Source organism: Patiria miniata, unplaced genomic scaffold, assembly GCF_015706575.1.
Source record: "Patiria miniata isolate m_02_andy unplaced genomic scaffold, ASM1570657v1 HiC_scaffold_20, whole genome shotgun sequence".
Taxonomy (NCBI): Eukaryota; Metazoa; Echinodermata; class Asteroidea; order Valvatida; family Asterinidae; genus Patiria; species Patiria miniata.
The window spans coordinates 4,812,785-4,837,468 of NW_024037059.1; the positions used below are offsets into that span (position 1 = coordinate 4,812,785).

At 40.4% G+C, this 24,684-nt stretch overlaps 5 protein-coding genes across 5 annotated transcripts; all 5 read left to right on the forward strand.

The window, feature by feature from the left end:
• The first annotated feature begins 3,354 nt into the window (after positions 1-3,354).
• Positions 3,355-4,923, forward strand: LOC119728870 (beta-1 adrenergic receptor-like). The gene has a single exon (XM_038201302.1). The coding sequence runs from the start codon at positions 3,809-3,811 to the stop codon at positions 4,796-4,798; it is 990 nt and encodes a 329-aa protein (XP_038057230.1). The 5' UTR covers positions 3,355-3,808; the 3' UTR covers positions 4,799-4,923.
• Positions 4,924-8,334: 3,411 nt separating this feature from the next.
• Positions 8,335-9,324, forward strand: LOC119727254 (adrenocorticotropic hormone receptor-like). The gene has a single exon (XM_038199114.1). The coding sequence runs from the start codon at positions 8,335-8,337 to the stop codon at positions 9,322-9,324; it is 990 nt and encodes a 329-aa protein (XP_038055042.1).
• A 2,080-nt stretch (positions 9,325-11,404) lies between these two features.
• Positions 11,405-12,448, forward strand: LOC119727255 (adrenocorticotropic hormone receptor-like). The gene has a single exon (XM_038199115.1). It carries the CDS (start codon positions 11,405-11,407, stop codon positions 12,389-12,391), a length of 987 nt encoding a protein of 328 aa, XP_038055043.1. The 3' UTR covers positions 12,392-12,448.
• Positions 12,449-13,351: 903 nt separating this feature from the next.
• Positions 13,352-14,385, forward strand: LOC119727256 (beta-1 adrenergic receptor-like). Its single transcript, XM_038199116.1, has one exon. It carries the CDS (start codon positions 13,352-13,354, stop codon positions 14,336-14,338), a length of 987 nt encoding a protein of 328 aa, XP_038055044.1. The 3' UTR covers positions 14,339-14,385.
• An 8,168-nt stretch (positions 14,386-22,553) lies between these two features.
• LOC119728867 (adrenocorticotropic hormone receptor-like) lies at positions 22,554-24,268 on the forward strand. Its single transcript, XM_038201299.1, has one exon. It carries the CDS (start codon positions 22,756-22,758, stop codon positions 23,902-23,904), a length of 1,149 nt encoding a protein of 382 aa, XP_038057227.1. The 5' UTR covers positions 22,554-22,755; the 3' UTR covers positions 23,905-24,268.
• Positions 24,269-24,684: the final 416 nt, after the last annotated feature.

The window sequence follows — 24,684 nt, forward strand, 5'->3', positions numbered from 1 at the left end:
AGCAACAACACATTATCAACAGCTCATGCTTAACATGGCATAAGTAGGTTCTTAGCTTTTGCTTTGAAATCAACAGTGCTCAGTTAGCAAAGATGCGACCCCAATGAAGGTGCTCAAGTTCATATTTGACATAATATAATCAATTATTTTTAAATTCCATTATATTTGATGCACCATGTAATAGCTAGTATGTTGTTATGTAAGTGACGCTAGTTATTGAAATGAAGTCCTGAAACTTTGATCAAGATTGGTTCAAGGAAAGACTCTCTGATGCCATTCACTTAATGGTTCAACAAGAGAAGTTAAAGTAAACAATTCATCTTCCTCGTTCTTGCATTGCGACTGATTTGACAGGCACATGCACATATATACTATGCATACAGTAATTATTGAAGTGCTACAGAAAACGTGAGTGTGCTGAGCAACCATTGGGAATAAGAAATGCAAATCAAGTTCACAAACTGAAAGAAAGATGGTACATGTTCACTGTACATGTACATGTAGCAACTACTTGTACTTTGCCATATGCCCTGTTCCCCTCATTCCTTTGTCATGACTGCTTTGGCCCATCTTCCAATTGTTTGTGCTGTTGAGCTTACTGGTTGATGACTTATATATTTGATATTAGTACACGTAATAGGCACAAGAGACTCATTCATGGTCATCACCACAAAATTGATGTGCAGTGCAATGATGATGCTGCATGTGGTTAATCTGGTGTTTATTCTCTGCTCACCTTGACCATTGTATGCAAAGAGTGAACCCATTCCTCTGGTGTCCTTTGACAATCTGACGTCTTGTTGAGCTGGTGAATTGGTTGTAAAGCGTTTTGTATAAAAAAGTGTTTTGACACTTACTGCTTAATGCAAGAATCTTTGTTGCAGACTTCTATGCCAGTCAGATAGTAAAGAACGTATTGCCTGACGAAGATCTCTATTCCTCAGGTAGTAAATCATAACATTCAGCCAGCTATTGCACAACAGCAGAACATCCGTGAACATGCCTGCCAGGTACAGCGTCCGTGTGTTTTGTGGTAGCAGCATCCCGATGGCTGTTGGAATCCAGGTGATGATTAATGTCCCTGTTATGATAATGATGGTGGTGGCTGATCTGTTGTTTATTCTCTGCCTACCTTGACCATTGCCTGCTTGGTTTTCAGCAGCAATGCGTTGGGCTTGGTTGCGAGCTATCCGGGCGATGCATGCATACAGGATGAATATTGATAGAATTGTAATAACCAGAAGTGTAAAAGGTAGATACATTCTCCAGTCATAATGTCCTAGGCAAAGGTAATAACGGGTATCCAGTGAGACAATACGACTCCCATCAATCCCAAATACCAAAATGCAGAGAATGCTCTGTGCTGCCCATGTGCTCAACACAATTATCTTTGATCTGAACACAGTCATGATTGAAGGGTATTGTAGAGCATGTGAAATGGCAATATAACGATCCACAGTCAGAATTAAAAGAGAAATAATGCCCAGTCCGTTAAATAAGTATTGAGTCACACCATATACCACACAGAGAAAATCCCCCAGCAACCATGATCCAGCAAACAATTCTGTTAAAGCAAGGATCCAGCATAAACTGTTGCACAGATCAGACAGGGTGAGAGAAGCCATGAATATTTTGGTTGTTGGCTGGATGCTGGTGACACGACGTAAGGTGACAAGCATCAGTGGATTCAGTAAGACACACAGAAATATTGCAAGTACTGCCAACACCTTGACCAAAATCATCACAGTTGTTGATGTGAGTTCCTTCTCAACATTGTCTTCTGTTGTGTTTGAAGACACACTTATTCCTTCATCAGATGACTGTGTAGTTTCCATGATGACCAAAAGCAAGAGATGATTTGCTCCGAAGATAAGTGTGCAATTTTTTGTGCGAAAAACACACACAAAAATGTTAGTGAACTGTAGACTTTCTCATTAAATACCAACTTGTGTTAAGGTGATCTCATCGCTCGTCTTTAAGTAGAACAAATTCTCTTCCAGGATTCAGCAAAGTCTCAGGCTATGGCACATGTTGGCCACACTGTTTGCTGATTGTCCAACTGCCATAGTTTTTTTCAATTAACAGCTGTAGCAAAACTGCTGACAAAAATATTACATGTATGTGATGAATCTGCCGAAAGTCTGTTGGCTATTAATGTAGCTGTTCACAAATTGCCGTCTCGGGCCCCTTGTGCTGCTTGTCATTCTGAGCAGGTTACATAAAGTACTCAAGCATCTTTGTTTTCAGGAGTGGGTCCTGCTTGAATGAAGTGTAATGTTTCCGCACAGTGTAGACACCAGTTATCAATTGTGCCTTTTATTCATGCAAACACAATGCACTTTCTGCGCCAGACACGTAGGAGTGAGGTACAGTATCAACTTTGTCTCCAAGAAGATTTGATAAGGAGATGCTCATGACGGTCCTAACATCTTTCTTTCTTTTTGATTACCTCCATCAAATGACCCATGTTTCTTTAAGCCTCAGTGAAAAGATCCAGGGTTATTGATGGAGTTGTAATTAAGTCACACATACCCCTTTATTATTGCCAATGGTCCACGCTCACGTTACAATAGCCCTTAATTCAAATACAAGTACCAGTTCATGTTTGTGCCTGTCAATACAGTCACAATGCAAGAAAAGTGAAGATGAGAGGTCTACTCTATTTCTGATTATTGAACCATTAGAGCGATGAATTGAAAGTTGAACCATTAGGGAGATGAAAGAAAAGATCCAGCGTTGTTTGATGGAGTTGTTGTTAAGTCACGTATTTCCCTTCTTATTCCCGATCTGTCATGTGCAATATGCTTGGAGACACTGTAAACGTTAACGTAGACCATTGTCGGGAGTAAGAAGGGAACTACGTGACTTAACAACAACTCCATCAAACAACCCTGGATCTTTTCTTTCATCTCCCTAATGGTTCAACTTTCATTTCATCGCCCTAATGGTTCAATAATCAGAAATAGAGTAGACCTCTCATCTTCACTGTTCTTGCATTGTGACTGTATTGACAGGCACAAACATGAACTGGTACTTGTATTTGAATTAAGGGCTATTGTAACGTGAGCGTGGACCATTGGCAATAATAAAGGGGTGTGTGTGACTTAATTACAACTCCATCAATAACCCTGGATCTTTTCACTGAGGCTTAAAGAAACATGGGTCATTTGATGGAGGTAAATCAAAAAGGAAAGAAAGATGTTAGGACCGTCATGAGCATCTCCTTATCAAATCTGCTTGGAGACAATCTGCTTGGAGACAAAGTTGATTCTGTACCTCACTCCTACGTGTCTAGCGCAGAAAGTGAATTGTGTTTGCATGAAAACAAGGCACAATTGATAACTGGTGTCTACACTTTGCAGAAACATTACACTTCATTCAAGCAGGACCCACTCCTGAAAACAAAGATGCTTGAGTACTTTATGTAACCTGCTCAGAATGACAAGCAGCACAAGGGGCCTGAGACGGCAATTTGTGAACAGCTACATTAATAGCCAACAGACGTTCAGCAGATTCAGCACATACATGTAATATTTTTGACAGCAGTTTTGCTACAGCTTTTGATTGAAAAAAAACTATGGCAGTTGGACAATCAGCAAACAGTGTGGCCAACATGTGCCATAGCCTGAGACTTTGCTGAATCCTGGAAGAGAATTTGTTCTACTTAAAGACGAGCGATGAGATCACCTTAACATGAGTTGGTATTTAATGACAAATTCTACAGTTCACTAGCATTTTTGTGTGTGTTTTTCGCACAAAAAATTGCACGCTTATCTTCGGAGCAAATCATCTCTTGTTTTTGGTCATCATGGAAACTACACCGTCAACTGATGAAGGAATAATTGTCACTTCAAACACAACAGAAGACAATGTTGAGAAGGAACTCACATCAACAACATTGTTGATTTTGGTAAAAGTTATGGCAGTACTTGCAATCTTTCTCTGTGTCTTACTGAATCCACTGATGCTTGTCACCTTACGTCGTGTCACCAGCATCCAGCCAACAACCAAAATATTCATGGCTTCTCTCACCCTGTCTGATCTGTGCAACAGTTTATGCTGGATCCTTCCTTTAACAGAATTGTTTGCTGGATCCTGGTTGCTGGGGGATTTCCTCTGTGTGGTATATAGTGTGACTATTTACTTATTTAACGGGCTGGGCATTTATTCTCTTTTACTCTTGACTGTGGATCGCTATATTGCAATTTCCCGTCCTTTGCGTTACCCTTCAATCATGACTGTGTTCAGATCAAAAACAATTGTGTTTAGCACGTGGGCAGCAGTGAGCATTATATGTATTTTGGGATTGGGGATTCATGGGAAAAAGGTTGTCTCATTAGTTAGCAAACATAACCTTTGCCTCAGAGAATCATATGAGTGGAGACAATATCTAAGTGTTACACTACTTGTTTTCACAATTCTATCAATACTCATCATGTATGCACACATCGCTGTGATAGCTCGTAATCAAGCCAGACGCATTGCTGCTGAAAACCAAGCAGGCAATGGTCAAGGTGGACAGAGAATAAACACCAGATCAACCACCACCATCATCATCATAACAGGGACTTTAATCATCACCTGGATTCCATCAGTGATCAGGTTAGTGATCGATTCACAAAACCAATGGGAGCCTTATGACAGTTACTTGGCCATGATGTTCACAAATGTTCTGCTGCTGTGCAATGGCTGGCTGAATGTTATGATTTACTACCTGAGGAATAGGGATCTTCGTCAGGCAATGCATGCTTTACTATCTGACTGGCATCGAAGTCTGCAACAAAGATTCTTGCATTAACTTTACAACACAGTTGGAATGCATTACAGAATGCTTACAACTATTTGCCAGCTTAACGAGACTCTAGATTGTCAAAGAACACTGTAGAATCAGATGATTCTTTGCTACAGCCGATGCATCAGCTGAAAAAAATGGTGCCCCCCATGTAACCGTGAGCTGATACTGGCTTTATCCATGTTGTAATGTCTTTACGCACTGTTTGAATTGTGTCTTATTATAAACAATTTACATGGAAGACCTTCGCTGCAGGGAGAGTACTATGGTATGCAGTACATAACAGTACAAGTAACTCTGAAATTTGTGGGTCAAAAAAATGTCATATTTCACAAGTTCCTCATTTAAACACACATGCACCCGATTTCATCAAACTCTTCATAACTTACGGTTACACCTCTATGTTCCGACACCCCTATGTTCCGACTGCACATATTCCTATTCCTAACCCGAACCCTAACCGGGAGTAACACAATCTAGGTTGTCGGAACATAGGGGTGTCGGAACATAGAGCAGTCACCAACTTACAATGCATCGCAGCGCTGCGACGCGTCGTATCTCTACGATGCGTCGCAGCTGCGACGCGTCCTGCGATCCATTTTACTAAACACGTCGTAAGTGCGACGTGTCGTAGGTGTATTTATAGCACAACTCGGTGACTGTTTTATGTCTTTAGTCAGCGTACAGTAAAAAGTCGTCTGATATTCAACAAAGAGTCGTTGGATCTCAGCTCGAAATTTGTTAAAACGTAAAACAAAATGGCGGCCGTGCGATGCAATTTTGAAGGAAAACAAGCTCTCATTGGACTGTATAGCTACTTTGAAATTTCAATTCTAATATTCCGGTCTAATTCATAATTATTCAATGAATTTTCTATTTACAACTTTACACACATTGCCTCGGTATTATAATCTCGTTACTGTAATGTTTATGGCATAAAACTGGCTTAGAAATGACTCTTCTTATTTTGCGACGACCACTAGACACGTCTTAACTTGCGACGTGTTTTAAGCCGTTGTCAAGGAACTTACGACGCATTCAACACATCGCAACTTTCGTGAAATGGAACATACGACGCGTCGCGAGTTGCGACGTGTTTCACGTCGTAACTCGAGTTGCGACGCGTCGCAGCGCTTCGTGAAATCGGGTGCTGTTCATTGTAAATACCATAGTACCAGCCCCTTCTATATCTATTGACGTATTGACCCAAAGTTTCTTAGCAAAACACCAGACCTACAAACTGTTTATATTTAAAGTTAGTGAGTGCATCACTTTTTTTAGTGCTAATTTGAATTAGCCCCAATGCTCGTAACTTGATGTCACCCAAGTGCTGTTTATAATTTGCAATAATTAAGAAAGATGTTCAATCATGAATTATGTAAATTGATAAACATGTGCATGTATATAAAGCTTGTAAATGATGAAAGAAAATTGAAAAGAAAAATGAAAAGTTGCCGAGGATAGCTCAGTTGGTAAGAGCACTGGAACGGTTATGTGGAGGTCGCGGTTCAAGGCCTGATTGGTGTAAGTAGTCTCTCATGTACAGTAAGGATTAATGGCATTTCTAGAAACAGTGGTAATTACGGGGATTTACTGAGGCCAAAAAAAAAAGTTCTGCTTCCAGTTCCTCTACCTAGCCTATTCTGACAGCCCCTACCCTATTTTTTTTTATAGGAAAAAGGAGAAAAAAACTGCCTTTTACCATCAACTACACGCAGACGCCTCAAAATGATTGTACACACACACAAAAATGCCCCCCCCCCAAAAAAAATTCCTTAATTTCGTAATCCATGTAATAGGAAGCAGAACTAAACTTTTTTGGCCTGATTTATGTGAAAATCCTGCTTAAAGTGAAAAAAAAGATGACTGGTACTATGTATCCAATCGTATTATTCCATCTGAAATGGTATCACCCACACCATAACAATCGTTAAAGGAGGCGTGCAACTTGGAAGTAGTCAAAAAAAAGAAAAGAAAAATCCAATCTTTACAGGACTTTTATACAGCGTTATTCAATTTTTAATAGCATACAAGTGAAATTATAAATGAGTATATCAGCTGATCTGAGGAAAAGTTGCATGCTTGTTAAAGGTACAAATGTACATGTGGTTTAAAAAGTATCTGAGGGTACACTTTTTATGTGCATTTAGCAAAGGAATTCATATACGACACCCAAAAGATTGTGCATTATGTTCACTCAAATGATATGATAAATTGATTAAAATATGTGACGCTATTCAAATGAAGCCCTGAAGTGTTTATCAAGATTATTTTAATGGATGGCACTTTTGTTTCATCCTCCTAATGGTTCAACAAGAGGAGATAGAGTAAACCTCTCATCTTCGCTGTTCTTGCTTTATGCCTGCTTAAAATGGCTTAAAAAGTCACTGGCGCACTTTTTACATTGTGCATTAGCATTGGAATCCAGATACAAGACCCAACAGATTGAGCCTTAATTAATGTGTGCGGTACCAGTAGCTATTGAGCTAAAACTTTCACAAGTCAGTTACAAATATTCACCCTACCGGTACTCAAGATTTTAAACAATGTTGTTGCTTCATTATTTAAATAATGACCATTTAAAAAAAAATTCCTTTATGTGTACTTAGTAGGCTTTCAATCAAGTGACACTCTTCAAATGAAGCCCTGAAGCTTTTATCAAGATTATTTTAATGGATGACACTTTATTTCATCGCCCTAATAGTTCAACAATCAGAGATAGAGTAAACAGGTCTTTCAACTTCACTGTTCTGGTATTGTGACTGTATTGACAAGACAAAATGTATATTTACATGTAATTGAATTAAGTGCTATTGTAAGCGTGAGGGTGGGCCATTATTGGGAATAAGAGAGAGAAGTATTTGTGACTTCATAACAACTCCATCGAATAACCCTGGATCTTTTCATTGACGCATAAAGAATTGTGGGTCATTAAAAATGGTGGCAAATTAAAAAGGAAAGAAAGATATTAGGACCGCCATTTTGCATTTCCTTTGAATCAAATTTGCGTGGAGACTAATTTGATACAGTATCTCACAGCTGCTTGTCCAATGCACAAAATGAATTGTGTTTGCAAGAATAAGGCACGATTGATAACTGGTGTCTACACTGTCATTCAGTTTTGACTTTAGAACGGAATATTTACATGTTCTTCAAGCCCACTCCTGATAGTACACAACAAGCTGGAGTATTCTATGTAACCTGTTCAGAATGGCATGCAGCACAAGAGACCAGGGAACAGCAATTTGTGAACATCCAAGTTACTACCACATAATGTGCAGTTTTGCTACAGTTCTTGATGGAGAAATCGGTGGCAGTTTCACAATCAGCAAACAGTGAGGCTAACAGCAGATTTTGGTGAATCCTTGAAGTCGATTTATTTCTACAAGACTAGGGATGACAACAGTCAAGCAAGAATTGACATTTATGACAGAATCTGCAGTTTGACACAAACTTTCTTGTGGCCTTTGATCATACTGAGTTTATGACAAGAAAAGAAGAACGAGACTTCTATTTTTAACTGGTCAACCCCTCTACCCGTCATGGAAACTACATGGTCACCCGATGAAGGAATAACTGTCACTACCAACACAACTGGAGACAAAGATGTAAATGAATTCACCTCAACAACATTGTTGATTTTGGTAAAGGTTGTGACAGTACTTGCAATCTTTCTGTGCGTCTTACTGAATCCACTGATGCTTTTCACATTACGTCGTGTCACCAGCATCCAGCCAACAACCAAAATATTCATGGCTTCTCTCACCCTGTGTGATCTGTGCAACAGTTTATGCTGGATCCTTCCTTTAACAGAATTGTTTGCTGGGTCATGGTTGCTGGGGGAATTTCTCTGTGTGGTACACGGTGTAACTAGGAACCTTTTTGTCGGTTTGAGTATTAATTCTCTTCTTCTCCTGACCATGGATCGTTATATTGCAATTTCACATTCACTGCGTTACCCTTCAATCATGACTGTGTTCAGATCAAAGATAATTGTGTTCAGCACATGGGCCACAGTGAGCATTCTCTGCACTTTGGTATTTGGGATTCATGGGAATCATATTGTCTCACTGGATACTCATTACCTTTGCCTAGGACATTATGATTGGAGAAATTATCTTACTCTTGCAGTGGTTGTTATCATAATTCTATCAATATTCATCTTATATGCACACATCGCCACGATAGCTTGCAATCAAGCCCGACGCATTGCTGCTGAAAACCAAGCAGGTAATGGTCAAGGTGGGCAGAGAATAAACACCACATCAACCACCACCATCATCATCATAACAGGGACTTTATTAATCACCTGGATTCCTACAGTGATCGGGTTGGTTATGCTTCCACAAAGCACATGGACGCTTTATGATAGGTATTTGTGTGGGACGCTCACACAAGTTCTGCTGTTGTGCAATGGCTGGCTGAATGTTATGATTTACTACCTGAGGAATAGGGATCTTCGTCAGGCAATACGTTCTTTACTATCTGAATGGCATCAAAGTCTGCAACAAAGATTCTGCTTCAAAAATTGATACAAAAATACCACTTCTCTTGAAAATGTCAGCACACCATGGTGCCAGGATTTTACAGGATGCTTTAGATTGTCATTCACTAACAGTCCAGTAAGATATTTCGTGACAATTTGGTACATGTAGGGGGTTTTTGTTTGTAAATGTTGTAAATTCCCTTTAAAACAGACACGCAACTGGGAATTAACCCTCCAACATAGGAAATTCCAAGCTTTACAAGACTTTATGGTCTCTCCAATTTTTAATGGCATCAGTGTGAAATGAAAAATGAGTCCAGATAAATCGGCTTAGTTCGTAGTTGTTCGGGAATGTTCGCATTACATTCAGCCTAATGGGTCTTTGTTCTTATTAAATTTGTAATGAAATCGGCATAATTCTGGATGATTCTGGAGTTATTTGTACATATTCTTGACAATATCGCTACAATTCGGATTTATTCTGCACTTCATTGCAATCATGCGGCTTGATTCGGTCTGATATGGCTTCCAACTCGTACTTAGTTCTAGATTGTTTCTGTTTCATTCTTAAGTTATTCTTACAAACAGCGAATCGGGGCTAAGTCCTCCAAATGCTTTTATTCAGGATAGATCTGGGTATTCGTGGCACTAATTTGGTAATGTGTGAACCTAGCTTTAAGGTTGAGGCCTGCCAAACTCTTTCAATTTTAAGCTTCCCAGACACTTCAATCCACAGTTTTGAAGATTAGGAAGGACTGAAGAAGGTACAGCCAAGTCATTATAACTTGACAAGGGACGTGAGAGTTTTAGAGTTTATTGAATATTCTATTAGATTACTGAATGAAGAATGGTATGCTTACACACATGCAGCCGCAAACAAAAATACATGCTCAAGTAATAATTACAATAATGCGTATCTTAATATTGTTCCCTCCTTTTTGGTGTTGTACTTAGTTAATGGTTCTCTGTATCGTGAACGTCTGAAGAGAATAAAAGCAGTATGATAGCCATTTCCAAACTTCCCTTTTCACTTAATTATTTAAGCTGAATTTAAAGTTATAGTCCATCATTTGTAATTTGTGCATTTTGTTCGTTTGAAGCAACAAAAGTGCTCAAAATCTAAAGAAGGGTGCTGAACAACTAACCTGATGAAGTTTCAGCTCAGCTTCAGCTGTATATTTGGAGAAAAACAACATTCTAGGATCTCGATTTCAAACCAAAAGTTGCTGAATCATGTTTTGAATTGCGCCTGAATTCAGCGTCCGAGACACGTTCTCGCTGAGCCGAATGCAGCAACGCTATGTCGAGCTCTGATCTGACGAATTGTAGCAACCGGGGGTGCGCGCGCGCGCTGCGCCGAATAACAAAACAAACTATTAATTTAAATTTTCCTACGGTGCGTCTTAAGACGCACCATTGGAAAGGCCTTCTTTTGTTGATTACTTCAAAATGGAAGCTTGCCAGAAAGAATAATTTGGCAGGGAGTTTAGTCCTCTTACTATCTTTCAACCAAGTATGTTTTTCAACAGTAATTACGCCAGCTACTTTTTGGATTACTGCAAATGATGGACTCGGGCTTTAACTACATTTAACTACATTAAACCTGTTGAAACTGAGGGTTGGATTCTTAAAGGCAACAAAATGGCATTTAAAGCATTTTGAAAATAAAGTCTTGATCTCGTTACAGTAGATCTGTTGCATTATAATATAGGTTTTCCTAGGGATGTATTTAACTGATCTCACAACACGCTTGCTTTGCTAATGAGTGAAATTATTTAATTATCAGTCAGGATGTTCACAGTTCCCATCAAGTTGTTATTAAGGATGTGCCTTGATTGACAGTTAACGTATAAGCCAATTAGTGAGCCACTTAAGAAGGAAGCGACAGAGAAATTCAGTTTATAATTACACCATGATCAGTCAAGATCTATCAGTCATCAAACTGCAAATGTAGATGTAGATGTGCACAAATGCTGCATGGAAAATCTAAACCTATTACACAGGCATCATTAGCTGCTGATGGACAAAACCATTTGGTTGGATGCTGAGAGAGGAGGTAAAAACAAACTGGTATTCCACTTTCATCTACACTGGAAATATTTGTCGAGAACACACCTCTGTCCATCATGGAAACTACATGGTCACCGGATGAAGGAATAATTGTCACTTCAAACTCAACAGAAGACAATATTGAGAATGAACACACGTCAAGAACATTGTTTATTTTGGTAGCGGTTTTGGCAGTACTTGCGATCTTTCTGTGTGTCTTACTGAATCCACTGATGCTTGTCACCTTACGCCGTGTCACCAGCATCCAGCCAACAACCAAAATATTCATGGCTTCTCTCACCCTGTCTGATCTGTGCAATAACTTATACTGGATCCTTGCATTAACCGAATTGTTTGCTGGATCTTGGTTGCTGGGGGATTTTCTCTGTGTGGTAAACGGTGTGACTAGTTACCTTTTTGTCAGTTTGAGTATTTTTTCTCTGTTTATTCTGACTGTGGATCGTTATATCGCAATTTCCCAGCCTCTGCGATACCCTTCAATCATGACTGTGTTCAGGTCAAAGATAATTGTGTTAAGCACATGGGCTGCAGTGAGCATTTTCTGCATTTTAATATTTGGGATTGATGGGAGTCGTGTTGTCTCACTGGATACCCGTTATTACCTTTGCATAGGAAATTATGACTGGAGGAATTATCTAGCTCTTACAATAGCTGTTGTCATAATTCTATCAATATTCATCCTGTATGCACGCATCGCCCTGATAGCTCGCAACCAAGCCCGACGCATTGCTGCTGAAAACCAAGCAGGCAATGGTCAAGGTGGGCAGAGAATAAACACCAGATCAACCACCACCATCATCATCATAACAGGGACTTTAATCATCACCTGGATTCCTACAGTCGTTAGGTTGCTGATAGTGATAGCATCTCCACAACACACATGGACGCGGTACCTGGCTGGCACATTCACAAATGTTCTGCTGCTGTGCAATAGCTGGCTGAATGTTATCATTTACTACCTGAGGAATAGGGATCTTCGTCAGGCAGTGCGTGCTTTACTATCTGACTGGCATCAAAGTCTGCAACAAAGATTCTTGCATTAACGTTACAACGCAGTTGTGATTCTTTACAGAATGAAACAACCATCTCGCCATCTTAACATGAGTTTAGATTGCCCAAGAACACTAATGAATCAGTTGACACTTTGCGTACAGCGAGCCGATGCACTGATCAGTTTATAAAATGTACAGCTCCTAGTTGTGAGCTGAAACTGGCTTAATGTCATAGTGCACTGTTTCCATTGTGTTCAATAAAGTTATTTAAAGCGGCACAGAGGTTGGGAGGATGGGCCAAAGCAGTCAAGACAAATGAATGAGGGAAACAGTACATGGCAAAATAGTTGTTACATGTACATTTGTATATGTACAGTGTACATGTTCCTTTTATTCTTTAGACCTCTCATGCACTACAGCCCACAGTTCTGAAGGTTAGAAAGGATTTTAAGATTTGTCGAGCCAAGCCATTATAAGTTTACAACAGACTTGAGAGTTTTGGAGTAAACTCAATATTCTATTAGATTATTACTATACCTCATAATATTCATGATCGAGAGCCGAACTCTCACTGGTCAATTCACCATCACGTGCCAGATGATATTCTTGCTGTTCAACAAATACTTTACAAACTCTTCCGAACTGCCAATGAGTGAAATTATTTAATTATCAGTCAGGATATGCAGTTCCCAGCAAGCTGTTATTAAGGGTGTGCCTTGATTGACAGTTAACGTATAAGCCAATTAGTGAGCCACTTAAGAAGGAAGCGACAAAGAAATTCAGTTTATAAATTACACCACTATCAGTCAAGATCTATCTACCGGGTATCATTAAACTGCAAATGTAGATGTGCACAAATGCTGCGTGGAAAATCTAAACCTATTGCACAGGCATCATAAGCTGCTGATGGACAAAACCATTTGGTTGGATGCTGAGAGAAGAGGTAAAAACAAACTGGTATTCCACTTTCACCTACACTGGAAATATTTGTCAAGAACACCTCTGCCCATCATGGAAACTACATGGTCACCGGATGAAGGAATAATTGTCACTTCAAACTCAACAGGAGACATTATTGAGAATGAACACACATCAACAACATTGTTGATTTTGGTCAAGGTTTTGGCAGTACTTGCGATCTTTCTGTGCGTCTTACTGAATCCACTGATGCTTGTCACCTTACGCCGTGTCACCAGCATCCAGCCAACAACCAAAATATTCATGGCTTCTCTCACCCTGTCTGATCTGTGCAACAACTTATACTGGATCCTTGCATTAACCGAATTGTTTGCTGGATCTTGGTTGCTGGGGGATTTTTTCTGTGTGGTATACAGTGTGACTAGTTACCTTTTTGTCAGTTTGAGTATTGTTTCTCTGTTTATTCTGACTGTGGATCGTTATATTGCAATTTCCCGTCCTCTGCAATACCCTTCAATCATGACTGTGTTCAGGTCAAAGATAATTGTGTTGAGCACATGGGCTACAGTGAGCATTATCTGCAGTTTGGTACTTGGGATTAATGGGAGTCGTATTGTCTCCCTGGATACCCGTTATTACCTTTGCCTAGGACATAATGACTGGAGGAATTATCTTTTTTTTTTGCTAGCTGTTGTCATAATTCTATCAATATTCATCCTGTATGCACGCATCGCCTGGATAGCTCGCAAGCAAGCCCGACGCATTGCTGCTGAAAACCAAGCAGGCAATGGTCAAGGTGGGCGGAGAATAAACACCAGATCAACCACCACCATCATCATCATAACAGGGACTTTAATCATCACCTGGATTCCTACAGTGGTCAAGTTAGCAATGGCTTCACAAAGCCAATGGGAACCTTATGACTTTTACTTGGCCTCGATGTTCACACAAGTTCTGCTGTTGTGCAATGGCTGGCTGAATGTTATCATTTACTACCTGAGGAATAGGGATCTTCGTCAGGCAGTGTGTTCTTTACTATCTGACTGGCATCAAAGTCTGCAACAAAGATTCCTGCATTAACGTTACAACGCAGTTGTGATGCTTGATGATACAACCATTCGCCAGCATAACATAAGTTTGGATAGGCCAAGAACACTGATGAATCGTCGACTTTTTGCGTACAGCGAGGCGATGCCTTGATCAGTTTTAAAAGTGTAGACCTCCTAGTTGTGAGCTGATACTGGCTTAATGTCATAGTGCACTGTTTCTATTATGTTCAATAAAGTTATTTAAAGTGGCATAGAGGTTGGGAGGATGGGCCAAAGCAGTCAAGACAAATGAATAAGGGGAACAGTACATGGCAAAATAGTTGTTACATGTACATTTGTATATGTACAGTGTACATGTTCCTTTTATTCTTTAGACCTCTCATGCACTTCGGCCCACAGTTCTGAAGGTTAGAAAGGATTTTAAGAACATATTGTCGAGCCAAGCCATTATTACTTTACAACAGACTTGAGACTTTTGGAGTAAACTCAATATTGTATTAGATTATTACTATACCTCATACATATTCATAATCGAGAGCCGAACTCTCACTGGTCAATCCACCATCAAGTACCAGATGATATTATTGCTGTTTACCAAACGCGTGGCTGAGGATTCACGCACAGGGAAAATACGCATGCGTAGTAGACTGGGTAACCCGTGCTACAGTCTACTACGCATGCGCTTTGGAAAGCAATTGTCCTGGGTATGACGCTAAACTGCATCCAGGCAGAATAGGGAGGCTGTGTGTGGGGTTAGTCAGTCCCAGGCTTACGTCTTATAAAAAGCACACGAGAAGCCATTATTACCTACAATGCGACTGGCGGGTCGGTCGGCGCCATAAAACCGAGCGGGGCCCATGGGTTGGGTTTGGGAGCAGTCTGCACGGCGGAAATGGCGTTGATGTTCTAAGGTTTCTACGGTATTGAAGGCATGCAGCAGCACCAGCAGTAGGTGTACGTGTAGTAAAGGGCGGTTGTACATGATAGTATGTTCCAGCCAGCTGCATCCGTAGCGGAATGACGTCCCAGCGGATTATTAGTCTATAATTCTCTTGTATATGAATGATGTATGATAATGAACAGAACGCTATGGAGTCTGCAATTACCCCCAGGGTTGACCGTGCTCCTAGAGCTACTGGGGAAGGATGACAGTAGAAGAGGTAGAGGTAAGGATTGCCAAGTACATTTTCTTAATCAAGGTTGAATGAAGATTAACGTCTTTGCAATCTTGGCACCTCAGAAATCCAATGTCAGTATGAAAAGAAGGTACAATTATGTACGTTGAAGCGTTAGATTCAGTTTTGTCTTTCTGATAGTAGGCCAGCCAAATGTGGAAAAGTTCTCTAGAAAATAATTTCATGGCATTTTTTGGGGTAATAGCTGGCATTATCACAAACTTATCATTGTTCAGATGATTTTCCATAAGGTTTTAATAGGGTCACTGTGCCAGTAAGCTACTAGGTGAATTGGAAGCTCATCAATACTGAGGTTTGGCAAGACTATGACATCTGGAGTAGTGCTGCTGCTGCAGCTGAACCGCCAAACCGAACTAAAAATATCCGAACTTGGCCTTCCGAACCGAACTCGAACCGAACTCGAACCGAACCGAACCCAAATGTCAGTTCAGAAGAGTTTGTAAAGTATTTGTTGATAGCGCTAGGAATGCTAATGCTTGCAATGAAAGGGCAAAATTAAAGCGCACGGATGATTGAATTTACCGTGTTGACAAGTCACCGCATTCCTCTTCATTATTTGCAATGTTCTAGCCAGGCATGCAAATAGGATAGCGGGCCAATACGCTTTGAAAAAAATCATACGCACCTTGCGATTTTCTCAATGAAAAGCGTGCTCTTTGCATGTTATTCTTCCAGCGCGGTCGAGCTCACCCTGCTCTGTTCCAGCGTGACGTAGTACGTTTGGACTAAACCATTTGCATTGAATGTGCTTTCCTCGGCACAATTTACCAGCATTTTCAGGTTTTTTTCCAAGGTGTCAAAATTACAAAAAAAATACTTTATATGGAGTCTGAAACCTTTCCCATGTTCTGAATAAGTTCTTAATCATCGCAATATATTTTTTTTCGTAAAAAATGTATACGAAAAATGATGTAATCTCCCAAAAGAGGGTGAAACACCACTTTACAAAATAAATAGATCTGTCCTCAGAATGAGCATTAGGCCGTGCCCGAAACGGGCTTCCAGAGCTATGGCTATGTCTATTGTCAGCGCGTCACCGTGTGTTTTCAATAGGGGCAAGCCAAGACCTAGCTCTGAGCTATAGACAGCCGATTCGAACGCAGCCTTAATTTTTTAAGGAAGTCAGGCCGCGAATCGGAAAGTTATTTTTTTTACGGTAGCTACTTGTCAGCTTGTTGCTAAAAATAAATATGATTTCATAAGTTAGGCACAGTAAAAGGACGTGTTTGTTATTAAACAAAACTAATCAGCAAATATTGCCAGAAAGCAGGTTTTAGTGGTCATCCGGGCATGCTCGGACGGGACGGAACTCGTCAGGAAAACCGTCAGCAACCGATCTGACATGGTTGGCTGCTATTACCAAAAAATGCCATCCAAAGTGTAAAATTCCAATTTGGCTCAAGTGTTTAATCTGACCCAAAACCTTTTAATCCATTAAGGAACTGACCTTGAAGAAATGAAGCCTGCAAATTCAGCTGGTGGGTTCCATGTACAGTGTTCAGAATGGCAAGCATCGTGTAGGTTATCAGCCAAGTGACGTTAGATAGATATTGTTCACGTGTACATGTAGGCACCGTTTTGCTACAGTTCTTGATGGAGAAATTAACAATTTAGTGCCAGGTTTATTTTTTGCTGAACATTTTGAAATTTTCAAAAGGCAAAATTTCCCAGCCAACTTCTGATACACAGCCAAACGCCACAATAATGACTCACAAGAGTGATTTCAACAGTATTTGTCCGATGAAATTGTGCTGAAACCTTGTATGTTTCGATACCCTGGGGTTTGCACTGGAACGTAAATTCTGCACAGCAATAGGCCGTGTAGAACGGCCCACACAACGGTCAGCATATGTTTCACCTCCACAGATTTGGTGCGTGTAAATGTACAAAAGGCACGAAGGATTAATGTGTTTAGACGTCACCCAGAGGTGAGAAGAGGCAATCTTGACATCTTAATCCATTAGCCATCAGCCGTATCTCTGCACAAAGACAGCAAGTGCCTGTGATCACGGCCTCCGGCGCAAACTGGTTAATGGCTGTTTGACAGTAAGCACCTGTTTGACTTCGCAAGAGATCTGGATGCCAACAATTTTGTTTTGACACTGGCTCCACTTGGACAGGAATTGTGTACATAAAAACTTGCTGCCTTTTTTAAGGGATAGACAGCAACAAGGCAAACTTAAACTGCCACACCAACACCTCTGGTCATCATGGAAACTACATGGTCACCCGATGAAGGAACAACTGTCACTACCAACACAACAGGAGACAAAGATGAGAATGAATTCACCTCAACAACATTGTTGATTTTGGTAGCGGTTTTGGCAGTGCTTGCGATGGTTCTGTGCGTCTTACTGAATCCACTGATGCTTTTCACCTTGCGTCGTGTCACCAGCATCCAGCCAACAACCAAAATATTCATGGCTTCTCTCACCCTGTCTGATCTGTGCAACAACTTATACTGGATCCTTGCATTAACCGAATTGTTTGCTGGATCTCGGTTGCTGGGGGATTTTCTCTGTGTGGTAAACGGTGTCACAAGCTACCTTTTTGGCAGTTTGAGTATTTTTTCTCTGTTTATTCTGACTGTGGATCGTTATATCGCAATTTCCCGTCCTCTGCAACACCCTTCAATCATGACTGTGTTCAGATCAAAGATAATTGTGTTTAGCTCATGGGCTGCAGTGAGCATATTCTGCATTTTAATATTTGGGATTGATGGGAGTCGTATTGTCTCACTGGATACCCGTTATTATGTTTGCATAGGACATTATGACTGGAGGAATTATCTGGCTGTTTTTCTAGCTGTTGTCACAATTCTATCAATATTCATCATGTATGCACGCATCGCCCTGATAGCTCGCAAGCATGCCCGACGCATTTCTGCTGAAAACCAAGCAGGCAATGGTCAAGGTGGGCAGAGAATAAACACCAGATCAACCACCACCATCATCATCATAACAGGGACTTTAGTCATCACCTGGATTCCTACAGTCGTTAGGTTGCTGATAGTGATACCATCTCCACAACACACATGGACACAGTACCTGGCTGGCATGTTCACAAATGTTCTGCTGTTTTGCAATGGCTGGCTGAATGTTATCATTTACTACCTGAGGAATAGGGATCTTCGTCAGGCAGTGCGTTCTTTACTATCTGACTGGCATCAAAGTCTGCAACAAAGATTCTTGCATTAAAGGGAATGTACATCATTGGCTTCTGCTTTAATTTTCAGAAATGAACTTTTTGAGTAGTTAGTATAATAGATCAATTTATTGTTACACTGACATGTTTGAAGTTTTGTTTTCGAAAATGCTGGAAAATCCAAGAAAAACAAAAATGTTCAAGTAGTCTGGTTCCCTGACTCCACTGAAGATGAAATGGATCAATTTACTTATGCCGGAAAATTGTACGGTATTAGGGAACCAGTCTAGCTGGCCTGCATCCATTCATGAACATAAACCAATAGCAAACAAAATTTGGACTGAAGAAAATGGTAAATTTGGAGCAGTAGTGAAAAATAGTTAGGTTTTTCCTACGGTGGTCGGCCACCGTTGAAAATGTATACAAAAATGCAATTTTCTTGAAAATGACTTCACACCAGGTGCCATAATTTTACAGGATGCTTTTGACTGTCATTTACCAACATCCTGTGAGGTATTTTGTAAAAACTTGGTCTTTTTCAGAAACACGTCGTAAATGCAACACTACGTTCATACAGACTTTTGAGACAATCGATCTGAATAGAAAACTTTGAAAAACGTACATTCATGATGACGTCACATGCCCCGTGATGATGTCATCGCAACAATACTTGGCAGTGCTCATTTTATTGTGGTTTAGTCTGTACCAAGTTTGAAGCCAATCGGTTGAATAAAAGTGTTAACAATTGTAAGCAAAATATAATTGTAAACATTTAAAAAAAAAAACTTTTAAAATCTACCGTTGATGTCATCATGACGTCATTTCAGATTTTGTGTACTAGTAGGGGCCTACTATTATCTATCGGTACCTAGCCACCTAGTTTCATGACGATCGGATATTCCCTTATATGTGTTTTAAAATATCGCATTTTTGATGATGTCATAATGACGTCACACAATTTTCACAATTTTGTGTATATATTTGTTACCTAACAAACGTAATACAGAAAGAATTTTGAATTTAGCATACTGCGTTCGTGAGATACATGTATGGCTTAAAGGTCCAAAACTTCAAAATCGATATAAAATCAAACGATGATGTCATGACGACGTCACCTAAATTGTTACCTATAACAAATCCCGGTCTACGTACATACCAATTTGCAACCTAATCGGACTTGTAGTTCATTAGATATAGGGTCTTAAAGTTTGAACATTTAAGATGACGTCACATGACCCATGATGACATAATCATGATGTCATTTTTCGGGACACAAACTCACGATGGGGTCTTTACATCTAGGTTAAGATTCCTACAGTCATCAGGTTAGCGATAGTTTCACAAAACCAATGGGGAACCTCCAACAAATACTTGGCCTTCATGCTCACACAATCTCTGGTGCTGTCCAATGGCTGGATGAATGTGATTATTTACTATCTGAGAAACAAGGATCTTCGCATGGCACTACGCAGTTTACTGTCTAACTGGCATCACACTCTGGACCAAAGATTCTTACCTTAGTATTCAGGAGAAGTTTAATACTTTTTTTGTAGGCCTATTTATAAAGAAACTTGTTTGCCTCATTAATCCAATTACCCATTATAAACACCATACGTGTAATTGTAGTCTAGATCAGTACCAGAAACACCCACATTAGCATCAGTCTCCTTTTGCAAGCCTCAGTAGTAAGTCTTCAGTTTTTTTTTTAAGTATGACAAGAACATGCTAGTTTAAATCTCGAGATTACTTATTGATTCCACATAGGGTACTGTTGTATATTCCATGCACGTTTATAATAAACAAGCACAGACCAAAATGGATACTCAACTGTACAAAGCCTCCAATAACTTGTATACTGTGTAAGAAACGGTGGCATAATTGCCTGAAGAAAACATGGGCAGCGCAGCACAGAAGACCAACTCCTTGGAGTATCATGAAAACTAAAGAACTGACTGCTGTGGTATGGGCCATGGCATTTTCAACACCCTCATTTTGGGTCCAATTTGTTTCTTTGATAAATGGAGTTTTGAGTAACTCATTTTTACTTACCAAGTTCTCCGTTCTGTAGCCAGCCAGATTCGATATGTTGTTTAGCTCCACAGTATAAACACAAGCCAGTCAAGTTCATGAGGATTCTGTGTACAGAAATGATAACATCAACATGCTCAGTCAATGGACAAATTGAATACACGAATGGGCTTACAGACTCTGTTCATGAACAGTAATTGCATTGTACATGTAGATGGCACGTTCAGAGTCATCTTGTGTACTATGCACCATACATGTACGAGTAAATGTTTCCTGCAGACAGTAAATCTACATGCAGGAAACATGCACTATGCATGGTGCGTTGTGCACAAAATGGCTCTGAACGTACACACTCCCCATCAGGTTAACCAGTTCGCGCTGGGATTAGTTTGACATTGACCGGACCCAGGCGCGGGATTGTTTTTCGCGAACCTCGACGCCAGACGGGTTCACACGTCATCTGCGGGTAGCACACTGTGATACCGGTATTTCTGGCCTCGCTCGCTGCGAGCGGGTCGCTGACAGATACTTCCAGCCTCCCTTGTTGCGTGTATATCCGTCTTCCGTTCCGAATACCGCAAAACCTTTGCGTGCATACATGTCATCCGATGTGAACTAGTAAACAGCAGTAATGTGTTCAGGAATTATGTGTACTTTTTTTTTGGAAACGAATTAGAGCCCTGGGACACATTTGTTTTAACCATGATATTACTGTTTAATTATTATGTACATTGTTCTATTTACTGGCAAGTAAATTGCCAGACAAGCGACAAAATCACTTGAACACAGTGCCATTAACCATCCTACAACACAAGGGAAATGAAAAACTGACATTTGCGGCCATGGAAAGTATATATTCACTGGATGCAGGAATCAATCGCATTTCAAACTCTACAGCAGACAGTGTTGGGTATGATCGCACTTTTCGGGTTTTCGTAACAAATTTGTGACAGCAATCACATTTTGCTGTGTCTTACTGAATCTTACAATGATGGTTTTCACTTAACGTCCTGTCACCAGCATCCATTCAACAACCGAAATATTCATGGTTGCTCTCACGAGACTTTAAATTGCAATAGAACACTGATGAAACAGTTCACTCTTCTTCGATGCATCAGCTTAAAAAATGGTGACCCTCTAGAAATTCAGCTGATATTGGTTTCAGGTCATAGTGCACTGTTCGACTGTGTCTAACTACATACAATTCAGCACAAAACAATGGAAGGATGGACTAAAGCAGTCAAAACAAACGAAATAAGGGGAACAGTGCATGGCAAAGTATGTACAGTGTATGTACCATATACACCTCCTAGACACTTCAATCGACGGTTTCGAAGATAAGGAGGAACCCTTTATCAAGATGACACTGGTCTTCCGAGTAAAACTGACAACTCATTAGGCAATCTTAACCAAACTGACTCCTGTCTGAAGATCCAGCTATAAGCCATCTGAGGATGCATTTAACTGATCTTACAACACGCTTGCTTTGTTAAGGCCAAAAAAAATAAAATATTCGGTCTCTGGTCAGACCAAAGTTCCTGAATTGACGCGGCGACGCGGCTTTTAAATTTTTTTTCTTCAAGCTTGGATTGTACAGACAAGGTTGGGTACTATTATGCTTTTTTGGTGTCCTCATGTACATTGGTGTCCTCCATAATTTGCCTTGGTGCTCTCGATCATTTGCCTTGGTGCAATTTCCCATTTCTTGGTGCTCTTTGGTAAAACAAAATTGAGGTGCGGCAATAGAGGGCGCTGTTGGAGCTACCACGGAACATTTTGAAAAAAAAAAAAGATTGACGCGCATGATTAAAATCGACGCGCACGCTGACGAGAGACCGACTTATTTCTTTTTTTTGCCTAATGGCTTTTTTTCTGAGGGAAATTATTAGTTTTTCAGTCAGGATATGAACGTTGTCAGTTCCCATCGAGATGTTATTGAGGATGCGCCTTGATTGCAGTTAGCGTATAAGCCAATTAGTCAGCCACAGGTGAACGTTGAGAAGGAAGCTACAGAGAAAACCAATTAATAACTGAATTTCAATCAGTCAAGATCTATCTATCATCAAACGGTGAGTGTAGAATGCTGCATGGCAAATCTAAACCCACAGGCACTGTACAGGAATCATTCACTGCTGCAGGACAAAGCCATTTGGTTCGATGCTGGGAGCAAAAGAGAAGACAAATTGTATTCCCTTTGCGTCTACTAGTATGTACCATAGGAAAAGAATCACCTCTGCTCATCATGGAAACAACATGGTCATCAACTGAAGGAGTAACTGTCACTGCTAACGCAACAGGAGACAATATTGAAAATGAACTGGAATCAAAAACATTGGAGATTTTGGTAAAAGTTTTGGCAGTACTTCCAATCATTCTGTGCGTCTTATTGAATCCACTGATGCTTGTCACTTTGCGTCGTGTCACCAGCATCCAGCCAACAACCAAAATATTCATGGCTTCTCTCACCCTGTGTGATCTGTGCAACAGTTTATGCTGGATCCTTCCTTTAACAGAATTGTTTGCTGGATCTTGGTTGCTGGGGGAATTTTTCTGTGTGGTACATGGTGTGACTAGTTTCCTTTTTGTCAGTTTGAGTATTTTTTCTCTGTTTATTCTGACTGTGGATCGTTATATTGCAATTTCCCGTCCTCTGCAATACCCTTCAATCATGACTGTGTTCAGGTCAAAGATAATTGTGTTTAGCACATGGGCTGCAGTGAGCATTTTCTGCATTTTAATATTTGGGATTGATGGGAATCGTATTGTCTCCCTGGATACCCGTTATTACCTTTGCCTAGGACATTATGACTGGAGGAATTATCTAGCTCTTACGGTAGCTGTTGTCATAATTCTATCAATATTCATCCTGTATGCACGCATCGCCCTGATAGCTCGCAACCAAGCCCGACGCATTGCTGCTGAAAACCAAGCAGGCAATGGTCAAGGTGGGCAGAGAATAAACACCAGATCAACCAGCACCATCATCATCATAACAGGGACTTTAATCATCACCTGGATTCCTACAGTCGTTAGGTTGCTGATAGTGATACCATCTCCACAACACACATGGACGCGGTACCTGGCTGGCACATTCACAAATGTTCTGCTGCTGTGCAATGGCTGGCTGAATGTTATCATTTACTACCTGAGGAATAGGGATCTTCGTCAGGCAGTGCGTGCTTTACTATCTGACTGGCATCAAAGTCTGCAACAAAGATTCTTGCATTAATGTTACAACGCAGTTGTGATGCTTTACAGAATGATACAACCATTTCGCCAGCTTAACATGAGTTTAGATTGCCCAAGAACGCTGATGAATCAGTTGACTCTTTGCATACAGCATGCCGATGCATTGATCAGTTTTTAAAATGTAAACCTCCTAGTTGTGAGCTGATACTGGCTTAATGTCATAGTGCACTGTTTCTATTGTGTTCAATAGAGTTATTTAAAGCGGCACAGAGGTTGGGAGGATGGGCCAAAGCAGTCAAGACAAATGAATGAGGGGAACAGTGCATGGCAAAATAGTTGTTACATGTACATTTGTATATGTACAGTGTACATGTTCCTTTTATTCTTCAGACCTCTCATGCACTTCGGCCCACAGTTCTGGAGGTTAGAAAGGATTTTAAGAACATATTGTCGAGCCAAGCCATTATTACTTTACAACGGACTTGAGAGTTTGGAGTAAACCCAATATTGTATTAGATTATTACTATACCTCATACATATTCATGATCGAGAGCCGAACCCTCACTGGTCAATTCACCATCACGTGCCACATGATATTCTTGCTGTTTACCAAACGCGCACGCGAGGATTCACGCACAAGGAAAATACGCATGCGTAGTAAACTGTCGCAGTCTACTAGGCATGCGCTTTAGAAAGCAATTGAGGAACTGTCTCACGGGTGTGGTACGCACGCACGAACATCGCCCAAAGGAGATGCATGGTTGCAAGGTTCACGTAATGTTCAGTTCCCCGAGCTCAATGATGCTGTGCTGGAGAAAAT